This window comes from Heteronotia binoei, chromosome 11, assembly GCF_032191835.1.
Source record: "Heteronotia binoei isolate CCM8104 ecotype False Entrance Well chromosome 11, APGP_CSIRO_Hbin_v1, whole genome shotgun sequence".
Taxonomy (NCBI): Eukaryota; Metazoa; Chordata; class Lepidosauria; order Squamata; family Gekkonidae; genus Heteronotia; species Heteronotia binoei.
Genome location: NC_083233.1, coordinates 71,081,783 through 71,103,844, shown reverse-complemented (window position 1 = coordinate 71,103,844; position 22,062 = coordinate 71,081,783). Strand labels below are relative to the sequence as shown.

At 46.3% G+C, this 22,062-nt stretch overlaps 1 protein-coding gene across 13 annotated transcripts in view; it reads right to left on the bottom strand.

The window, feature by feature from the left end:
* The window catches only part of RIMBP2 (RIMS binding protein 2), a 247,362-nt gene that overhangs the window by 113,963 nt on the left and 111,337 nt on the right, over positions 1–22,062 (bottom strand). For all 13 annotated transcript variants that reach the window (XM_060249244.1, XM_060249246.1, XM_060249247.1 and 10 more), the window contains exons 2-5: positions 21,759–21,848; positions 17,833–17,955; positions 12,022–12,126; positions 5,433–5,483 (exon numbers count right to left, since the gene is read on the bottom strand). In XM_060249244.1, coding sequence (XP_060105227.1) covers positions 5,433–5,483; positions 12,022–12,123 — 153 coding nt within the window. In that variant the 5' untranslated portion in view covers positions 12,124–12,126; positions 17,833–17,955; positions 21,759–21,848. The remainder of the gene's footprint in view (positions 1–5,432; positions 5,484–12,021; positions 12,127–17,832; positions 17,956–21,758; positions 21,849–22,062) is intronic.

The window sequence follows — 22,062 nt, the reverse complement described above, 5'->3', positions numbered from 1 at the left end:
GGGTGGCCAACGGTAGCTCTCCAGATGTTTTTTGCCTACAACTCCCATCAGCCCCAGCCATCTGGACAGCTACCGTTGGCCACCCTTGGACTAGATGACTCTGGAGCAGGACCGGTGCTACCATTAGGCAGAGCTGGGGAAAGGCGATTAGTTTGGACCCTCCCTTGCTTCCGAGCAGATGGAAATAGATCGCCCGGAAGCAATAGCGAAGCCCCTGGTCTCTGTGTGTGGCTCTGCCTCTTGCATCACAGATGCGAGAGGTAAATCAACGGCGGGCAGCAACAGCGTGCACACAGAGACCGGGAGCCTCACTGGCACTGTGCTTGCCCTCGCCAGTCTTGGCGTTGGGGCAGCAACTGTGGCTTGCCTGGGGCGCCAGGCTTTGGTGGGCACCCTAGTGCTGCTGCTGCTCTGGAGGTACCTTTCAGCTCTATGATTTCAAACGAAAGAATGACATGGCCAGCGACTAGATTAGGAAACGCTCCGTCCACTGACTCCTCGGGGCTGAGGTGCAGGCAGAGTTCTCTCTCTGTTATCCTCCCTCTTCCAATCCTTGCAAGGCTGACCCATAAATGACTGCAAAGACTTGTTCTCTGCTGCTCTGGAGGGCAAGATTAGATTTAAGCAGGGTTTTTTTTTTCTGTAGCACAAACTCCTCTGCATAGGCCACATGCCCCGATGTAGTCAATCCTCTTGGTGCTTACAGTAGGCCCTGTACTAAGAGCCCTGTATGCTCTTGGAGGACTGGCTACATCAGGGGTGTGTGGCCTGACGGGCAAAGGAATTCCTGCTACAAAAAAAGCCCTGGATTTAAGGGTTTGTGTTACTGGATGGTAGCTTTTGGCTTCTCATTGGAGAAAACTTCCTAACAGCAAGTGCAGTTTGAGGATGAAAGAAATGACTGGGGCAAGGGGGCCTCTCCCTCACTGGAGGTCTTCACATCAAGGCTGGACAGACGTCTATCAGGGAAGCTCTAGCTCTAGGACTCAGACTTAAGGCATCCAAAATGCCCACTGTGGCAGAAGAATTTCCACCAATAACCTTTGTTGCCAACCAGCACTCAGAGCAGAGTGTGTGTGTGTGTGTGGGGGGGGAATTAAAACCCACCAGCACTGCACACATCACTTCTGGGAAAAACCCAGAATTGAAGTCATGTCACTCTAGGAACCACCCACAACTCTATGGTAAAACCAAAGAGTTCTAGCAATTCCTAGAGCTACCCTACATCAATTCCAGGTTGCCCCCAGAAGTGATGGAGCAGTGCCTATAACACCATGGACCCCCCCCCCACACACACACAATATCCCCACCCCAAAACCTCTTGTTGGTTGCCAGGCAACCCTAGGAGTGGTCTGCTCCAATACTATTCCAATGCTGGATGAGCTTGCCTCCAATTAGAGGATTAGAGAATAGGCAGAAAGAAACAGACTGCTGTGTTTGTTTTTTTAAGTGGAAAAATAATTGACTCCCTCAGCCTTTCTTGTGGATTAATGACCTGTTCAGAGGAATGGAAAGCACAGAGGCACAGCCCTTTGGGTCAATACGATGTAGCCAACCATTAATCCCTAGGAAATGCCCGGCATCAAGGATCATAATTGATATTAGAAGTTGTTAATGATGCTAGCGGAGGAGTATGGATTTTTACTTCACTAAGCGCTGGCCTCATGGACAGGGCAATTAATGGGCTTCGAACGGACCAGGGCGATTATCGGACTCAACTCTCAATGTTCCATGCAGCTTGATGACCTAGTTTATTGCTAGGTTCATGAGGCTCAGGGATTTTTTTGTAGCAGGACCTCCTTTGCATATTAGGCCGCACCCCTCTGATGTAGCCAATCCTCCTGGATCTTTGAGGGCTCTTCTCACAGGGCCTACTGGAAGCTCCAAGAGGATTGGCTACATCAGGGGTGTGTGGCCTAATATGCAAAGGAGTTCCTGCTACAAAGAAAGCCCTGATGAGGCTCTCGATAAAAGCGGAGAAAAATGCTAGGAAGGCGGAGCTGGGAGTCGTCTTCTGATATGGACTGTTCCAAAATGAGGTATCTGTGATAGCTCTTACCAATGCTCCCTCCAAGCTGTGGAGTCTTGTGAACAAAGATTCTACTTCGTGAGTCACTGACATTAAAGTTTTGAGCTACTGCATAAATTAGTTTGCTCTGGGGCCATCCTCAGTGAGGTGTAATGCCATAGAGCTCACCCTTCAAAACAGCCATTTTCTCCAGGGGAACTCATCTGTGCTGTCTGGATAGGGTTGCCAATCCCCAGGTGGGAGCAGGGAAACCCCCAGTTTGCAGACCCTCCCCCCGCTTCAGGGTCGTCAAAAAGCGAGGAGGGGGAAGGGAAATGTCTGCTGGGCACTCATTATTCCCTATGGAGTCCGATTCCCATAAGGAATAATGGAAAATTGATCTGTGAGTATCTAGGGCTCTGGGGGGGGGGCTGTCTTTTGAGGTAGAGGCACCAGATTCTCAACATGGCATCTAGTGCCTCTCCTCGAAACACCCTCCAAGTTTCAAAAAGATTGGACCAGGGGGTCAAATTCTATGATCCCCAAAAGAAGGAGCCCTTATCCAATGGAGGGAAGGCATTCAAAAAGTGTGCGATCCCTTTAAATGTGATGGCCAGAACTCCCTTTGGAGTTCAATTATGCCTGTCACACACTTGCACCCCCAAAGTCCCCAGATATTTCTTGAATTGGACTTGGCAGCCCTATGTCTGGAGAACTTTTGAAATTCTAGGCGATCTCCAAGCTCCCACCTGGAGGTTGGCAACTGCACTATAAGCTGGCCTGCACTCCTTGGAGGGAAAACAGGAGGATAGTGGATGCATAGACAGATCTTAGTCTGATCCTTCCAGCTCCACCTATCTTCTCTCTAGCCATCTTTTAGATGCCAGAGACACACTGTCCCTATCACTTTCTGTTTTGTGTTCAAATGACCCTTTCCCCTCTGGTTCAATTTTCTCTCCCTCCAGTTCTCTACTCCCCTCCCTTCCACTCTAAAGACTATTTCCCGGCAGTCCCTTGGTTTCTTTCTCCCATTTGGGTGTTCTGCCCTTTTTGCTGTCATGCTAAGTTCAAGGAGAGTCAGCTGGACGCCCTCTTCCCCGTTCAACATTCTGATTGCCAGGAAACCAAAATATTCAGCCAGAAATCCTGACTGGGGAACTCCTGGAAATTCAGGGATGGAGCCTGGTGAGGACAGAGACCTCAGTGGGTTATAATGCCCTAGAGCAGGGGTGTCAAACTCATTTGTTATGAGGGCCAGAGCTGACATAAGTGAGACCTTGATGGCTCGGGGTCAGGCCATTTAAGATTAGGGAGCAGAGACAGAAACTTTTTTAAAGGACACAAACACAACTAAAGGTTTTTTGTTTTTGTTTTTTTTAAAGCAAACGTAAAACATGCTTAAAACATTAGCACTTGTTGGCCTTAAGGGTGCTTTCTTTATATTTCTCCCGTGGGATCCAGAAGGAACTGGGCAAAGGAAGCTCTTTTCCTCTCTCTCCAGGGGACTAGGAGGGGGAGGAGCCTCAACCAATGGAGAAAATCAAGGTTTTGCTCTGTAGCTCCTGCGCAATTGAGCAAGCCTAGCAAAGCAAGCTTGAAATGCAGAAGGAAGCAAAAGAGAGGGAAAAGGGAGCAGACAAGAGCCTATTGCTGGGGGTCTGATAGGAGTCCTCCAGGGGCCTTTTTCGGCCCCTGGACCGCATGTTTGACACCCCTGTCCTAGAGTCCATTCTCTTAAGCAGCCATTTTCTCTAGGAGAACTGATCTCTGTAGTGTGGGGATGAGCTGTAATTAAAAAACAATCTCTTCTCCACCCCCGCCCCCCCCCCCAAAAAAAAACATATACGCAAGTCTCTCAGAGATGACTGTAGAAAGGGAAAGCACCAAGGCTGAAATAAATGCATCCACAGTAATCGGGATGGTCAACTTTAATGGCCCCCAACAGAGCTCTATAATTGTATTTTAATCTCCTTGGACTAGTTTTGTTCCAATTGGTTTGAACACACTGCTGTTGAGTCAAACATACTCGAAGGGATCGGTTTTAGATGGATTTTTTTTATTTCTTTCCATGTGCCCGAAGGCTGATAGATGGTGTTTCCTGATAAATGGCGTTTCTTGTATAAACAAACTGAATTTTTAAAAACTGTTTAATCTCCTGCCTTGCGACTATTTAATGCATTAAAATGCAAACACGTCGACACGCTATTAAAACCTCAGATCGGATACCTCTTGGAGGGCTTAACTAGGTGAGGCACGAGATCTCAGCAATTAGATCGCCAGACAGGGTGGATTTTATATTAAAAAACCCAGGAGGGTACAGTTTGGATCGGGGCCACGGCAGAGGAACTTTAACTATCCCCCACCCCCACCCCAGCATACCACCTTTTGACTAGAAATTATCCTTCTGTCCCTTAACCCCCAATCTGATATTAGCTCCAAAAAGAAAAAGAGAGGGAATAGGAATGCCAGCTTCCAGGTGGGAACTGGGGATCCCCTGAAATTATAGCTCCTCTCCAGACTACAGAGATCAATTCCCCTGGAGAAAATGGCTGCTGGGAGGGTGGACTATGTGGCATTGTACCCCACTGAGGTTCCTGTCCTCCCCTGGCTCCATCCCCAAATCTCCAAGAGTTTCCCAGCCTGGAGCTGACACCTCTACCCGCCACACAACAGTGGCTGGGGGGTGGGTGCGCTGGCAGGCCTACAAAGATGTCAGGAGATCCAATCGCACACCACGTGTCTCATCTAGTTGCAGGGCTTTTTCTGTCGCAGGAACTCCTTTGCATATTAGGCCACGCACCCCTGATGTAGCCAAGCCTCCAACAGCTTACAGTAGGCCCTGTAATAAGAGCCCTGTAAGCTCTTGAAGGATTGGCTGCGTAAGAGGGGTGTGGCCTAATATGCCAAAGAGTTCCTGCTACAAAAAAAGTCCTGCCTAGAAGCATCCTGAGATACCCAAGTAAGCAAGAGAAATGTGACTTCTCGAACAAAACTACTTGCTGCTGGAAGGAGGAGCTGTCTCCTCCTACAATCCCTTTTAACAATGGTTCAAAACCAATAAAGATTATGATGATTCAGGGTTTTTTTTTGTAGCAGGAATTCCTTTGCATATTAGGCCCCACCCCTCTGATGGAGCCAATCCTCCTGGAGTTTACAGTAGGCCCTGTAAGCTCTTGGAGGATTAGCTACATCAGGGGGCTGTGGCCAGGGGGCTGAGTTCCTGCTACAAAAAAAGTCATGATGATTATGATGATGACCACGACGACAACGATGATGCAAGGCCTTAACATCCAGCCCAACAATCCGGTTAAACTTCCCCTCTTGCTGATTAACCATCTAAAACTTTAGTTGATTAATCTCCCAGTTAATTGAACTGGAGCCTGCAAGTCCTAGCAAACACTCAACAGATAATCACCCGGCTTACCTCTAGCAGCTGGACTGCACCTTCATGTTCCTTCTTAGCTTCAACCTGAGCCTGGGAGAGACACAGGGGGGAAAGGGCAAAGAAGAATTTGTACACGGCTTTCCCATGACTCTAAATCAAAAACACATCAGCAGATCTTTTAAAAGAAGCGGGGGTCTTTAATGCGGCTAACTCCGGAGCAAGGTGTGTCACCCTCTCAACAGATTGCAATGCACAGCTCATGGATCTCTTAGGATCAGACGGGATCCTTTGCCATGCAGCTAGGGATGTCAGTGCTCGGATGGCAGCCACCTCTTTTTGCTGATAGGCTTCCCCCCTCCCCCCGAGAAAACAAAGGCTCAAATCTGGCCAAGGGAATAGAAAGCTGAGCACGTTCAAGTGAGAGCTCAGAAAGCGGAACACGTTCAAGACCGGCAGTCACATACTGACAAGAATTGCACCGTGGCTGGATTGGAACACAGGGCCACAGGAAAAACCTAGAGAGAGAGTTTAGGATTACGAGACACAGAAATGAGACGCAGAGGCTGATAACAAGCCTCCACAGTTCCGCAGGGCCTGCAAAGCAGCACTCTTCCGCCAGGCTTTTTCATGATGGGAACACCTTCAGCGACAGGACTGGGCCATAAAAATACTACCAATGGTTCACCTCATTAAGCTGTGGTGATGCCGGGATCTCTTAGAACAACTAAGCATGATATTAGCACATGTAAATGTTTTAGGAATTGTTTTTTTTATGTTTTTATTGTTGTCTTATTTTATTCAGTCACACTAATGTGATTATGTGATCCTAACCTGTGAGCTGCCCTGAGCCTGCCTTTGGCAGGGAGGGCGGGATATAAATAAAATAAAATAAAAAAATAAAAACAAACAGGCAGTATGGGACGACTCAGAGACGCCTCAGAAGCCGACATGAGAAGCCTCCCCAAACATTAACATCTGCCGCCTGGCCCCATCCCATCCTCACGCGGTCCTCTGGTGTCCTCAGAGTGGCTCAAAGAATCACCACGGTTGAAGTTGGTGCAAATTTTTGAGCCGTGTGCCAGTCGCCTCTTCAGCGTCTGGACGTGGCAGCATGCAAGTGAGGCAGATTGGCAATGTGAACCCACTGAGCTGCCCCAAGCCACATCCAGCTTTTTTTTTTTTAAACTGCCCAAAACGCACGAATGAATGTGCACATGAGCGCAGCACAGGTGCACACAGAGGCGCATGAACACTAAAATGTATGGGAGGAAAACCCAAACTGAGTGACGGGGATGGTGCATGACAGCTGTGGATGGGATGAGAATGACTTGTGAGGGAACATGTGGAAGGTTTGAGACGCCTCTTTCTGAGCCGGCTCGATTTGGGACGCCTGCCCATGCACCCCAAACTGCCCGTCTGTTATCAGTGAAAGAGTCATGTGAGAAGTAATGGTGAGGTATGCAGAAAAAAAGGAAGGAAGGAAGGAAGGAAGAAAGGAGGGAGGGAGGGAGGGAAGGAAGGAAGGAAGGAAGGAAGGAAGGAAGGAAGGAAGGAAGGAAGGAAGGAAGGAAGGAAGGAAGGGAGGGAGGGAGGGAGGGAGGAAGGGAGGGAGGGAGGGAGGGAGGGATGGAGGGAGGAAGGGAGGAAAGAAGGAGGGAGAGAGGGAGGAAGAAGGGAGGGAGGAAGGAAGGAAGGAAGGAAGGAAGGAAGGAAGGAAGGAAGGAAGGAAGGAAGGAAGGAGGGAAGGAGGGAGGAAGGGAGGGGGGAGGAAGGATGGAAGGATGGAAGGAAGGAAGGAAGGAAGGAAGGAAGGAAGGAAGGAAGGAAGGAAGGGAGGAAGGAAGGAAAGAAGGAAGGAAGGAAGGAAGGAAGAAGACGTCAAGCAAATCTAAGGGGCAAAACACAAATAGGGCCAGAATCAGGTTCTATGCCCAAGGAATGGTTAGACCTGGAAGCATTTGCAGCTAGGAGGAATCAATGGGCTTGCTGGAAGGCAGAGGAACCCTGATGGCACCCAAAGACACAATCTTGTCCTGCGGATGTCTACCACTCTGCAGCCTTCAGAATCCTGTGTACCAAGAGCTTCCTAATTTGAGTCCCCTGTAATCCTAACAGCCCTCTTAGTCTCCAGTGTTCTTTAGTCTCCAGCATTCTTCACCTTCCCAAAGGAACAGATCCCTGTATTGGCTTCCTTTTGAACCTCTTGTTGGAGGAAAGCAGACTATGGAGGTGAAAAGTAGCCTTTCCTGTGGCCAAGGCACATTTATTTCTTGTATTTCTGCATAAAGCCTTCTCCGCTCACATCTGATAAAAGCAAAATATCCCCCAAACAAAATTGGCCGACCGAACGCAAACAATATTTTGGCAGGAAATAAGAAGCCTCTGTCTTATCTGTCATCAGAAGTTTAATAATAGTAATAAAAATCTTCCCAGGACACAAGCGCACAGTAACAATGTGGAAAGCAATATGAGAATTATCAGTTGCTGCTGCACACCTAGGGATGTGCGACAAACTTTGCTATCTTATCAGATCCTCTTCTTTGCATCTAGGTTTGGTGGACAGTATTTTCTTTTGCACGGGCTGAACAAGAACAGCCCAGATGGGAGAAAATGTTTTTTATATCCTGAAACAATCACTATGATGGTGCTCTTGAGGGGTGTGAGGGTGGGCTATGATGGAAGCAGCCATTATTAGCATCGTTTATGGGAAATGCAGGCTGATTACAGACCGGCACTTTGGGCCGACTCAGAAACGCTTCTGAAGTCGGCCCAAAAAATCCCTGCAGACAGCAACATCTGCCGGGCATACCCATCCCGCACTCACCCCGCCCTTCAGGCCGCTGCACCCAGCTCAAAACGCTACCACTTTGGAAGTGGTAGCAAATTTTTGGGCAGACTGCCAGGCGTCTCAACGTCATCTGGAAGGGGAAGGGCGTGCAGGAGGTGACTTGGCAGTCTGGAGTTGCCAAGCCGCCCCAAGCTGTTCTGTTTTTTTTTTTTAATGCAACCAATCAGAAGCTGGATTTCCTGTTTTTTCCCCTTGGGCGGGGAGGGGGGGGAAGGGGACAAAACCTCCAGGATCTCTGGCAAAACTGGCCAGAAGAAAAAATTGCTGACTGACCCCAAAGTGATAAACAGCATTTCCCTGGACATTTAAGAAAGGGCCACAAAACCTAAGCACTGATGCAGCCCTTCTTGCTCTCCTCCTCATCATCTGCCTAATTCACAGAATCAGCATTGCTGTCAGCTGGCCATCTAGCCTTTGTTTAAAACCTCCAAGGAAGGAGAGCCCACCACCTCCCGAGGAAGTCTGTTCCACTGAGGAACCGCTCTGACTGTCGAGAACTTCTTCCTAATGTTGAGCTGGAAACTCTTCTGATTTAATTTCAACGCATTGGTTCTGGTCCTACCTTCTTAGGCCACAGAAAACAATTTCACACCATCATCAATATGACAGCCTTTCAAGTACTTGAAGATGGTGATCATATCACCTCTCAATTGTCTCTTCTCCTGGCTAAACATGCCCAGCTCCTTCAATCTTTCCTCATAGGACTCGGTCTCCAGAACCCTCACAATTTTTGTTGCCCTCCTCTGGACGCATTCCAGCTTGTCTATATCCTTCTTAAACTGTGATGCCCAAAACTGAACGTAATACTTTAGGTGAGGTCTAACCAGAGCAGAGTAAAGCGATCCCATCACTCCGCATGATCTTACTGGAATCCTTATTTCTCTCTCCCCACCCCCCTCCCGGCCGACTAGGGTTAACAACAGCTGGGTGTGGGTGTAGTTTTTTCCTTTGAGGAAAAATGCAGAGGAGGAATGGGTTAAAGACTCTCCATCTCTTTCTTGATGAAGCCAGGGGTGGAATTCTAGCAGGAGCTCCTTTGCATATTAGGCCACACACCCCTGGTGTAGCCAATCCTCCAAGAGCTTACAAGGCTCTTTTCTGTAAGCTCTTGGAGGATTGGCTACATCAGGGGTGTGTGGCCTAATATGTAATGGAGCTCCTGCTAGAATTCCACCCCTGGATGAAGCAATCCCTGCAGCTCAGTCTGCAAAGCAAAGAAGGGTTGCTTAAAATATGCATGGAAGAAATGGTAATGCATACCTGAGCTCTAAGAAAATCTACCAAAGTTTCTTTTCTGTATCTTTTATTGAAAGCTTGAGTCCTGGAGAGTTTTTGTCTTTCTTTTCATTAAACATAGCGACAGATAAGACATGGGTTTCTGTTATCACCCACTGTGTTATCTGTGAACAGACTTCTACAGCCTTATCTGCTGAGCCAATATCCTCTTCTCTTCCAAGTTCCTTTTCAAGATCCATTTTGTTTTTCACTTTATTAAATTTCAAGAGAGAGAGAGATCCATTTTGTTCCCAAAACTGCCCCCCCCCGCCCCTCGGGATATGATGCGGATGTGCAGTTACAGATCCACCGGTATATCACGAGACAAATTGGTGGGCTATTCAACCAAATTAATTTGGAGGCATCGAGCACCTCTAGAAGCAACTTAGCAGCAGGCATTTGGCAGAAGACATGTGATGGCATATTTACCTAGCTCAGTCACTGTCAGATCAGAGTGGAAACATAATCCCATGGGTTTGTTGTCAGATTACTGTGAATTGGAATTGTCATTATGGTTCTAAAAGTGACCCCCCCCCCACAGTAGGAGCCTATAACAAAGAATAGTAACATTGTTGGTTGAGAGATCATTGGAAATATCTGATAATTCTGCTCAGGGGTGGAATTCTAGCAGGAGCTCCTTTGCATATCAGCCCACATACCCCTGATGTAGCCAATCCTCCAAGAGCTTACAAAAAGAGCCTTGTAAGCTCTTGGAGGACTGGCTACATCAGGGGGTGTGGCCTAATATGCAAAGGAGCTCCTGCTAGAATTCCATCCCTGGTTCTACTCATGTACCCACCAGAGTGGAGAAGAGGTGGTGGTGGGGAAACAGAGTTTGGAACAGACAATAAATGCGGGCTTTTTGTCATTCTCATTGTCGTTGCTTGTAACTTCTTGTTTTTTCATTTGTTCCCCTCCCCCTCGTTCCATACATGTTTTGCTTCCTCTAGCGATCAATTTGCTGTTACATCAGATTATATCAGACATAGCTCCCTGCAGATTCATAGTGCAGATTTTTACGTTGGACATAAACCAACGTAATATTGAATTGACCATTAGGGGGAGCAAAACACATGTGGAACAGAAACAAACCTTGGAGGGGGGAAGGAACTTACAAGTGAAAAAAAATAAGAATGTGGAAGAGCCTTGTGAATTGGCTGAAGTATCCTAATCTCTCTCTCCCTGGCTGCTTCCCCACAGAGGTTTTGCTTCAGCTTCTTGTCGTCGTGTACTTCATCAGTGATGGAACCTTTTTTATTTTGAGGGCATCTGCAGTAATGTTATAACATCATAACGTTATGAAAAGGCTGGGTGTATCATGGGGAACAGCAAGGTTCCCTGCTCCTCTTTAGACAACAACTTAAGAAAATGGCTAGAGATCGTTGAGCTGGATGCACCAATTCATAACAGTGCCATTCAGTAATTATGGACCACGCTAAACATGTCCTCGTGTACTTTGTCAGTGACAGAGCCTCTGTTCTTTGCATGTGCAGTAGTTAAAACATCACACCATTGCAAAATATTGAAATGCACCGGGGAAGAGAGTGAAGGAGGGAAGAATGAAGAAATTATACAAGCTTGTGGTATCAAAACCTACCCACCAAGGAAGGAAAACATAAGAACATAAGAGAAGCCATGTTGGATCAGGCCAATGGCCCATCCAGTTCAGCACTCTTTGTCACACAGTGGCCAAAAAGCCCAGGTACATCAGGAGGTCCACCAGTGGGGCCAGGACACTAGAAGACCTCCCAATGTTGCCCCTTCCAGGCACCAAGAATACACAGCATCACTTGCCCCAGGCAGAGAGTTCTAATGAAACACTGTGGCTGATAGCCACTGATGGACCTCTGCTCCATATGTTTGTCCAATCCCCTCTTGAAGCTGGCTATGCTTGTGAATTCTAGTGAAAGGAAAGGAAAGGAATTTCATGGACAGGTAATTGCAGAGAGAAGGCCACATGAAACCTCACTGCCTGTTTTATCCCGAACTTATAACGTTGAAAGCATCGTAACATAATCAATATGATGTTTCAAAAATTATCAGTTTGCTGACAACTTGAAAAGGGGGGGAGTGAACACACAACACTAATGACACAAGAGGGTGGTGGAAAACAAACTTATAACGTCGCTATATTATAATTTTTGAAAGCATCGTAACATAATCAATATGATGTTTCAAAAATTATCAGTTTGCTGACAACTTGAAAAGGGAGGGAGTGAGCACACAACACTAATGACACAAGAGGGTGGTGGAAACCAAAATTCAAAATCACTAGATCTGAAGGGGGGAGGATTTGGGGAAAAGCGGATTCAGAAAAGGCAGGGCAACAAGCACTACATTTGAATCAACTTTTGGGGAAACCAGAAGTTGTGTGGAAAGTTTTACGAACTTGATTTATTTAAGAATGCCGATGCGGCGGTTTGCACTTGTGTGGAAACTGTCTTGAGTCGCACCCGTTGGCCCTTTTGCTTTGCTTTGCGCCTCCTCCCCGCCCCCTCGGCTTACCTTCTGCAGGAGTTCAATTTCCTGCTGCTTTGCGTTGAGAACAGCCAAGGCTTGCTCATGCTCCAATTCCAGCTGTTGCCGCCGTTCAGCAGCCTCTCGCATATGCTGTGCAGTGGGGAAGAAAAGTGACCCATTAAGGCAAAGCAAAAAGCACCTGCCTCCTTCCAAAGGCTGGGATACTCTTGCCAAGGAGCGCATGGCTAATCCTTCATGAGAAAAACCTTCGCCGAGACGCTAACTCAGCCTAGCAGGAAGCTGAAGAAACCTGATGATCCGCACAGACCCACAGCTCCCAGTCGCAGATTCCCAGCCCAGGTTCACGCAGCATCGAGACCGGAGGGCCTCCAAGAGCTTAAAAAAGGTAAAGGTAGTCCCCTGTGCAAGCACCAGTCATTTCCAACTCTGGGGTGACGTTGCTTTCACAATGTTTTCACGGCAGACTTCACGGCAGAGCCCCGTGGTGCGGAGTGTTAAAGCTGCAGTACTGCAGTTCGCTCTGCTCACGACCTGAGTTCGATCCCTGGTGGAAGCTGGGTTTTCAGGTAGCTGGCTTGAAGTTGCCTCAGCCTTCCATCCTTCTGAGGTCGGTAAAATGAGTACCCAGCTTGCTGGAGGGAAAGCGTAGATGACTGGGGAAGGCAATGGCAAACCACCCCGTAAAAAGTCTGCCGTGAAAATGTTGTGAAAACAATGTCATCCCAGAGTCGGAAATGACTGGTGCTTGCGCAGGGGACCTTTCCTTTCCTTGCCATTGCCTTCCCCAGTCATCTACACTTTCCCTCAGCAAGCTGGGTACTCATTTGACTGACCTGGGAAGGATGGAAGGCTGAGTCAACCTTGAGCCGGCTGCCTGAACCCAGCTTCCGCCGGGATCGAACTCAGGTCGTGAGCAGAGAGTTTGACTGCAGTACCACGGGGCACAAGAACTTATAGGGCTGTTATTACAGGGCCTACTGTAAACTCTTGGAGGATTGGCTACATCAGAGGGGTATAGCCTAATATGCAAAGGAGTTCCTGCTACAAAAAAAAAAGCCCTGTGCAAATGAATAGAAGGTGCAGATAGCTGTGGCAAATGGACCATGTTCCATTTAAGGAATTTGCTTTAGAATTACTCCAAGTTAAACTGGCATTATGGAAGAGGGGGATACAGAACAGAGAGACTTTCCCAACCAATTGGGGGACAACTGCTCATCCTTAACTCCAGAAGAATAACTGCGTGGGTCTGTTGCAGCAAGAATAAACTGGAGCCTTGCAGAACCTTAAAGACAGAGTCAGATTTTCGTCTCGAAAAACTCTGGAATTAGCTACTCGAAGCAGCACGTAACTTTTATTCTGCTTGTCTTTGAAGGACTAAAATAGGAATCAAAAGTAGCCAGGCCTGCATTGTGAATCATTTTTGTAAAGGGCAGAGGAGCAAATGTGAGAGAAGAAGAGTTTTCCCCCCCTCTCCTCCCTTGCTTCAGTCGAAAGGCACAATTGCTCCGTCTGCCTTTGTTCCTCCTGAAAGGTACATGCTGTGCTTCCGTTTTGGTGGGCAAACAAAGTTAAGGTTCTGAGACAGCGTTTTTCTGCTGCGTCGTACTAAAAGAGACTGCTGCGGGAGCTGGGGCCATGATTCAGAGAGCGGGCGAACCGGAACAAAGCCCAGGAAAGAATGAAGTTTGTGCAAAACGCCATGTAACATTTTAGAAAACCCTTTTCAGATCGGCGTTAATGACTCCAAAGTTAAAATAATCTCTTAGTCACATCTTGAAATCTGCACACCCACTTGCTTGCCACATACGGGCTGGATTTGGCAGTTAACGGGCTGAAGACTTCAACTTTCATTTATTTATTTGAGGGGGGGGGGGAGTGGAGAATCAGGTTTCGAGCCCTCATGTCTGACTACCTATTTATCCGTCTGTTTTTAAACTCGCCTTCCTCCAAGGAGCTCAGATGGTTCTTTTCTCTGATTGTGTTCTTACCACAACCCTGCAAGGTAGGTTAGGCTGAGACAGTGGCCCCAAGTGAATTTTATGGCTCAACGGATATCTGAACGTTGGTCTTCTAGATCCCACTGTGACATTCTAACTACTAGAAGTAGTAGATGGAGTAAAGGTACCGATGTTTAAAGCCTTGTACAGCCTGGGATCGGCATACCTGCGGGACCGTCTCTCCTCCCATATGAGCCCCGGGGGTCATTACAATTGGCCAGTCAACATCTCTTGACCATGCCTGGCCCAAAGAACGTCTGGCTTGCCTTGACCAGGGCCAGGGTTTTTTCAGCTCTGGCCCCGACATGGTGGAATCAGCTCCCTAGGGAGGTTCGGGCCCTACCGGATTTGTTACCATTCCGGAGGGCCTGTAAGATGGAGCTGTTCCACCAGACCTATGGCTGAGGCAGGCGGACGTCCTTATCCTATTACACCATCTAATGGCTCCCCGGCACAGATTGCTCAAAATCGGGCCGATACAGTTGACATCTTCTGGACACCTCATCTGTGACAAATATGCCTTAACTGATGTGCCCATGCCATCCATGCGGCCTTAAAACAATTCTGAGCTATGGTTTAACTGTTTTACTTTTAAAATCTGTTTTAACTGTTCAACTGTTTTGTTATTTATCTGTTTGATTATTTATTGTTAGTTTTAATTGTTTTACCATGTTGGAATCCACCCTGAGCCTACTATGGGAAAGGGCGGACTATAAATTTTCAGAAATAAATAAATCAATAAAAACCTTCTTCCTGCTCTTCTTCTCTTCCTCTCTGTGATGTTTTGGCTGTCCTGTTCCTTTAGTCTGTCTTAGTCCACTCCAGGACTTATTTCAGGCTGGAACACAGGACTCTTCCTCATTCTCATTTTCCTTGCTTGTATGTCTCCATTGTTTGGGGGGGTTTTTTGGAGGGGGGCTGCATGTGTTTTGCTCCCTCTAGTGGTCAATTCAATATTACATCACCGTATATCTGGCACATCTTCATGGATTTTAATATGAAATCAGCCACTAGAGGGGGCAAAACACATGCAAAAAAGGGGGGAAAGCCAAAGCAATCAGGGACATATGTGCAACAAGAATGAAAAGGTGAAAAAGCGCACAAAGAAAGGAAGTGTTTTCACTGCAGTTTGACTTACTAAACAATGCTCCCGTTTGAAACTATGCTGCTCCCTTATTCAGATGCTTAGTATTCAGGGCATAACACTGCCATCCCCTTGGGGTCATTTTTTTTCTTTTCCAAAACGTACTGGGAGAAAACCCTCCAGAGCTCCTGTGTCTAGTCTGCAGGGGAAATCTATTTTCCTGTGTAGGCCAAATATCTCTGGAAGGGATTTAAATTGAGAAACTTGCATGGGAGGATGAATTAAGATATTGGATTTTGGATTTAAATCCTGTCCTTCACTCCCCACAATCCCAGAGACTCAAAGTGGTCACAATATCTTCTCCCTCCAAAACAAACACCCTGTGAGGTGGGTGGAGCTGAGAGAGCTCTCCCAGAAGCTGCCCTTTCCAGGACAGCTCTGGGAGAGCTATGGCTGGCCCAAGGCCATTCCAGCAGCTGCAAGTGGAGGAGTGGGGAATAAAACCGGTTTTCCCAGACAAGAGTCCACACACTTAACCGCTACACTAAACCCCATGTCCTCAGAGATCATGACTCTGATATAGACTCACTCAGAGCAACAACATTTTTAAAAAAAATAGGGGATCTAATGACAGATGTCATGTGTAACAAGGCCAGATTTGAGAAACAAAGAAAGCACTAAAAGTTCAGATAGAGAGAGACAATCATTCATCTATGTGGATCCCAAGCTGGGTAACTGTTGTGTCAGGGGTTTTGTGCGCTCTGGCGCTCCTGCCGTGGCTCATTGGAGTCTACGGACAGAGCTTTGGACTATCATAACAGTGGGAGCAGGATCCTAGTCCCTGCACTTCCCTGACCAATCGTGGCTGCCCCTGCTTGTTCAAACAGGCATATAGAGTGCCAGCGTGGGAACCCAACATGTCTAACTCGCCGTGCTGTATCTATAATAAAAGATGCTAATCACTCCACTGAGCATCCTCCTCTGTATTAAACCCAGCAGGGATGGAATTCTAGCAGGAGCTCCTTCGCATATTAGGCCACACACCCCTGATGTAGCCAGTCTTCCAAGAGCTTACAAAAAAGAGCCTTGTAAGCTCTTCGAGGATTGGCTCCATCAGGGGTGTGTGGCCTAATATGCAAAGGAGCTCTTGCTAGAATTTCACCCCTGGAAGCCAGTATTTAACAGTAACAAAATTCCAAGGCTGTCAAAGACGCTGTACGCCTGTTGTCACAAAAAGGCCCACTCCATGGGATCAGGTTTGGTTGTGAGGACATTAGGGTTGCCAACTCCAGGTTGGGAAATTCCTGGAGAGCTGGGGGCAGAGCCTGGGAAAGGTGGGGCTTGGGGAGGGCGAGAACTTTAGCAGTCTATAATGTCATGGAGTTTATCCTCCAAAGCAGTCATTTTTCCCCTAGGGAAACTATTGTCTGGAGATCAGTTGTAATTCCAGGAGATGTCCTGGCCCCACCTGGAGGTTGGTAACCTTACAGCCTTGGAGAAACTGGACAGAGAACTTGTGAAGAAAAGCCCAGCCTAAAAGCAGGCTTATTTTTAAAACTGACGATATTTATAATCGGCAACTGACATTACCTGTGACTCAAATGGCTTTTTTGGATTGTCACCGTCCTGTTTTGGAAAGGGAACTGTGACATGGCACAGAAAACAGGGCAAAATCTATTTCCAAGCTTGGCCGTGGCAATCAAAGGGGTCATCCCCCACTTGGTGGACATGCCAGTGACACTGCAGGAAAGATCGAGAGGGAGACAGGCTGCAGGAGGGGAGCATAGCAGGGGCGAGGAGGAGAGAGTGGAATCTATTCTGTTGGAGGTGTTATATTTAACTTCTCAGAATGAGTTAAGCTGGGTCAGCACGTTTCAGACCTGGTTCTTCTGCCAAGTTAATACATTCCAATACGGTAAAAAGGAGAATTAAAACCACTCGTGCTCAGAGCAGACCTGCTCCCGCCCCCTCCTGTCAAGCCGTATTCAGAAATAGAGAAATGACAAAAATTAAAATGTCCTTGCTTTTCTGGTTAGGTTATAAGAAATCAGAGGGGAGGGTGTATGTATTCAGACCTCCTGTTTCATCACGTTTCCAGGATTTCTCTGCGCTGCATTCCACACTTCTTTAATCTTGGTCTAACTTGGAGAATGTCTGAAAATTAATTTAGGAGCAGGAAGAATTGGCCACAGCTGTTGGTTTACCTTCAGCTGACTCGAGCCCTCTCCCTTCTGTGGCACCAAAACATCAGTCTGCAACACAGCAATGCACTGCCAATGCCAAGGGCTTTTTATTTGTAGCAGGAACTCCTTTGCATATTAGGCCACACACCCCTGATATAGGCAATCTTCCTGGAGCTTACAGTTGGCCCTGTAGGAAGAGCCCTGTAAGCTCTTGGAGGATTGGCTACATCAGGGGTGTGTGATCTAAGACGCAAAGGAGTTCCTGCTACAAAAAAAGCCCTTGCTGATGCCTTCATGCATTATGTTGCTTTTTTTGTAACAGGAACTCCTTTGCATATTAGCCTACACCCCCCCTGATGTAGCCAATCCTCCAAGAGCTTACAGTAGGTCCTGCAAGAAGAGCCCTGTAAACTCTTGGTGGATTGGCTACATCAGGGGGTGTGGCCTAATAGGCAAAGAAGTTCCTGCTACCAAAAACGCCCTGCCTGTAATAAATACTGTAACACCAAGAAACGTTGACTATAATTCATATCATGCACTCATGTTTCCACCACCGCTTCTCTTAGCCTACCTTTAGGACCTGCTCTAGGTTCTCCAGTTTGGCTTGGAGCTGGTGTTTCCACTTCACAGCCAAATCACGTTCTTTGGTCACTGCGGCGAGGGCTCTTCTAAGCTGATCATAGTCTGCTTTCACCTAAACAATGATGAGAGAGAAACTGTGAGACCGCAGATGTCCTTTCTGCAGACATTGTCTACAGGCAGGAGTTACTTGACTTAAAAACGTTTCCCAAAATGAATTATTATACAGTCTTTAATTACCATCCACAAATCTGTGGCCCCTGGGTATGCAGAAGAGGAATGGACATATGCACGGTCTCACTCTGCACAGACGAGGAAAGGTTTTAAACTGATACTGGCCAGAATGTAACTGTATGAATGTACCAGTGTCTAGTGGATATACCAGTGCCAATGCCATCAGTAATAATGATCAGGACTATATTTATACTTCAGTTTCTTATACTTCAGGAACACAGAAAAAGTACAAAATGAGATGCTGAATGAGGCACCCGGAAAACTAGATACGAAGAAAGCTTTCCGGCTAACAAAGATCATGTTAAACATTTGGGAAAAGTCTCAGGAAATCTCAGAAGTTCAAGCTCCAAAGTCTGAACCATCAGTGCTCTGTTGAGCTTTTTATACTACAACTTGAATAAACAGTGTAAACGGGGGGGGGGGGGGGGTTGTAGCAGGAACTCCTTTGCATACTAGGCCACACCCCTCTTATGTAGCCAATCCTCCAAGAGCTTACAAGGCTCTTATTACAGGGCCTACTGTAAGCTCTTGGAGGATTGGCTACAACAGGGGTGTGTGGCCGAATATGCAAAGGAGTTCCTGCTACAAAAAAAGCCCTGGTATAAACTATGTAAAAATAAGAAATCGTCTGCCTGTTTGATTTGCATAATTAATACAGCTCCCATAATTCAGCTTTTTGACACTAAAATGTATGTTACCTTCGTTGCAGAATTTTCTTTTTATGCGCACACAGTCCTGATGTTAAGTATGTATTTATCTATCTATCTATCTATCTATCTATCTATCTATCTATCTATCTATCTATCTATCTATCTATCTATCTATCTATCTATCTATCTATCATCTATCTATCTATCAGATTGGTATCCCACCCTCCCCCGACAGGCTCAGGGCAGCTAACAACAGCAATTTACATTAGCAATTTACAAACATATTAAAATTAAATATATAAAAAACATTTCCATACATATTAGAAATCCAAGATGGCAAGCTTCTGATTTCCATTATATTAGTTCAATGAGATTGTCGATGCTGAAGGTTATAGCCCTAACCATTAAAGGCAAGTTTGAAAAGTTCGGTCTTACAGGCCCTGCGGAACTGTGGCAGGGCTTTAAAGGTTATAACCAACATAACCGTTATAACAAGTAGCATTGTTAAGAGAAATTCTCTTAATTCCTCTCTACCCAATTTCTCCCTGAAATCCAACAATCCATTTCTCTTCTTCCTTTTAGGAATTTGGAGTCATTGTCTAATCAGTTCTGTTTCAATCAAAGAGAAATCTGAAGAGAGAAAGAATAGGAGGAAGGGTGGTTTGCAAAATTTCAGCATTTCACTTCGTAGATACTCAGAGATAAGCAATGTCTTCTCAACGCCCCCCCCCAACTCCTCCTGCTGGAGTGCCATCTTATGGTGTGTAATACAATGACTGCAAGTTACAAAAGAGAGAGCATTGATTTCTTTACAAGGAGAAATTGAAGTCAAATGAAAAAGTAATTCTCTTTTGAAAGAGAAAAAACAAAGCCCTGACCTGGATAGGCCAGGCGAGTCAGATCTCATCAGATCTCGTAAGCTAAGTAGGACTGACTATGGCAAGTACTTGGATGGGAGACCACCTTCGAATACCAGAGCTGGAGTCAGGGGCAGGCTTTATTCAGCCACCTCTCTGAATACCCTCCAAGCCCACAGTAGGGGTCAGTCACTAGAGGTTGCCATGACTTCCAAGTGTGCACACACACGCATATAAAAATACAAAAATACCAAAAGAAAAGGAAGGAAGGGAAGGGAAGGGAAGGGAAGGGAAGGGAAGGGAAGGGAAGGGAAGGGAAGGGAAAGGAAGGGAAGGGAAAGGAAGGGAAAGGAAAGGAAAGGAAAGGAAAGGAAAGGAAAGGAAAGGAAAGGAAAGGAAAGGAAAGGAAAGGAAAGGAAAGGAAAGGAAAGGAAAGGAAAGGAAAGGAAAGGAAAGGAAGAAGAAGAGGAATCAGTGGCTATATTTAGAAAAGGGAATTTCAGGAAAAGTAATTCTCCTCCCCATAACAGTGCTGATCATACAACATTGCCATCTTACCCACCTACGATTCGTATGCCATGGTGCACTTCTGGTACCCTTGCTCTGCTTGCAATGAAAGGCTCAGGAGCCGAAAATAACCAGGTCTCATGTAGGGATGAGCAAATGTTCCCTACTTGCTCTGCTTTTTACATTTGCTTATATTTTCGTCGACAGTTCCAGTTTTTTCCCACTTTTAAATCCCAGCACTGCAGACTGTTTGTTTCAATGTGCATGAGTTTATATATAACTTACACAGTAGTTATACATACAGTAGGCATCCATTACAGTTATAATAAATCCGTACTCTTCAATGCTAATTCCCTGAAGTACAAAGGATGTTGGAAAATGTGTACATTTGCATGAAAGATTTAGTGAGAGACAAGAGAAAATGGCATAACAGATTAAAGAATCGCAGCCTTGACTCCCACAAAGAAGAAGCTTAAACTGAAATGGGGATCCGGAGAGGATAAATTCAAAACCATCCTGTCTCTGGAGGCAAAGTGTTACTTTCATTTATCCCTTGTGTAGACAGTCTCTGGAGTCTGCCTTTAGATTTTAATGGGAATCATTTATATTTGACTGTGAATCCCAGAGCCTTTTTTTTAATTATTAAGCGGAACGCACAGGAATGCAGTTCCAGCTGGCTTGGCATTAGGGGTGTGGCCTAATATGCAAATAAGTTCTGCCAAGCCTTTTTTTAAAAAAAAAACGAAAAAGCCCTGTGTGAAACTCATCCCCAGCAGTCGTCATTAACCCCTGGAGAAGCCCGTGCCACCCTTTCTCCACTTCTTATGTGATTTTGTGTGGCAGGTGGCTTGCTGGCCTTTTGACTGGGTGGAGGGGCAGCCCAGGAGAGCCCCAGGCAAGCAAGGCCTGCTTGGACTGGCTGGATCTCTAGCTAGCCCAAGAAGGCCTCACTCACCCAGGGCTCTCCTTTCTTGCATAGGGTTGCTTTTGGCTGGAGGGGGGGCATATGCTAATGAGCTTCGCCACCTATTTTTCTACAAAACGAACCCTGGTAAGAGTACTTGAGCAAAGTAAGCCATTTCTTAAAGTTACTAGAAGTCTTTTAGCAAAGGCTGGACATCCATCTTTCAGGAATGCTCTAGCCTTGGATATCCTGTACTGTTCAGTGGATTGGACTCGATGGCTAGAAAGTCCCTTCCAGCTCTAGGAGTGATAATAATCAAATCAAAGCAGACAGCTTTCAAGGCTGCTTCTCATTCATTCTAAATTTAATGGATCCTTGGGGGTATCCAAATTAGCCCTCCAAAAAACCCCTCTAACCATCTGTTCCGCACATGAACCCTCACACAAAGGGAGACACATGCTACTGCCTGTATATAACTTGCTCCAACTGGTAAAATAAGGGTTCCTTCAGATGCAGTAGATGGATAGTCAGGGGTGGACTTCTAGCAGGAGCTCCTTTGCATATTAGGCCACACCCTCCTGATGTAGCCAATCCTCCAAGAGCTTACAAAAAAGAGCCTTGTAAGCTCTTGGAGGATTGGCTACATCACAGGTGTGTGGCCTAATATGCAAAGGAGCTCCTGCTAGAATTCCACCCCTGGCTTAGTTCACTTGTCCAGGGACAAAGAGAACATCAGAATGGTTTTCCTTGCCTACTGAGACGTTACCTGGTCATAGTGCAGTGCCTTGTGGGATATGCTGGCATATTGGAGGCTCAAGCGATTCTTGTCATATGTAGCATCCTTCAATTCATTTTCCTAGAACATAGAAAAGGGGTTGTTAAAGCACTTGTTGAGAGACTGTGACAAGTTAGAGTTGGGAGGCTTTTGTGGAAGAGATCTTAATTATCAAGCATGTTCAATTCCCGGTAAATGGATCTGTAGCCACTGCATTTTTCTTTACTCAATTATGATTCTGGGGGTTCTTTGGAGAGAGAGAATGAATATTAAAACAGCCTAGATCAATCTTCAA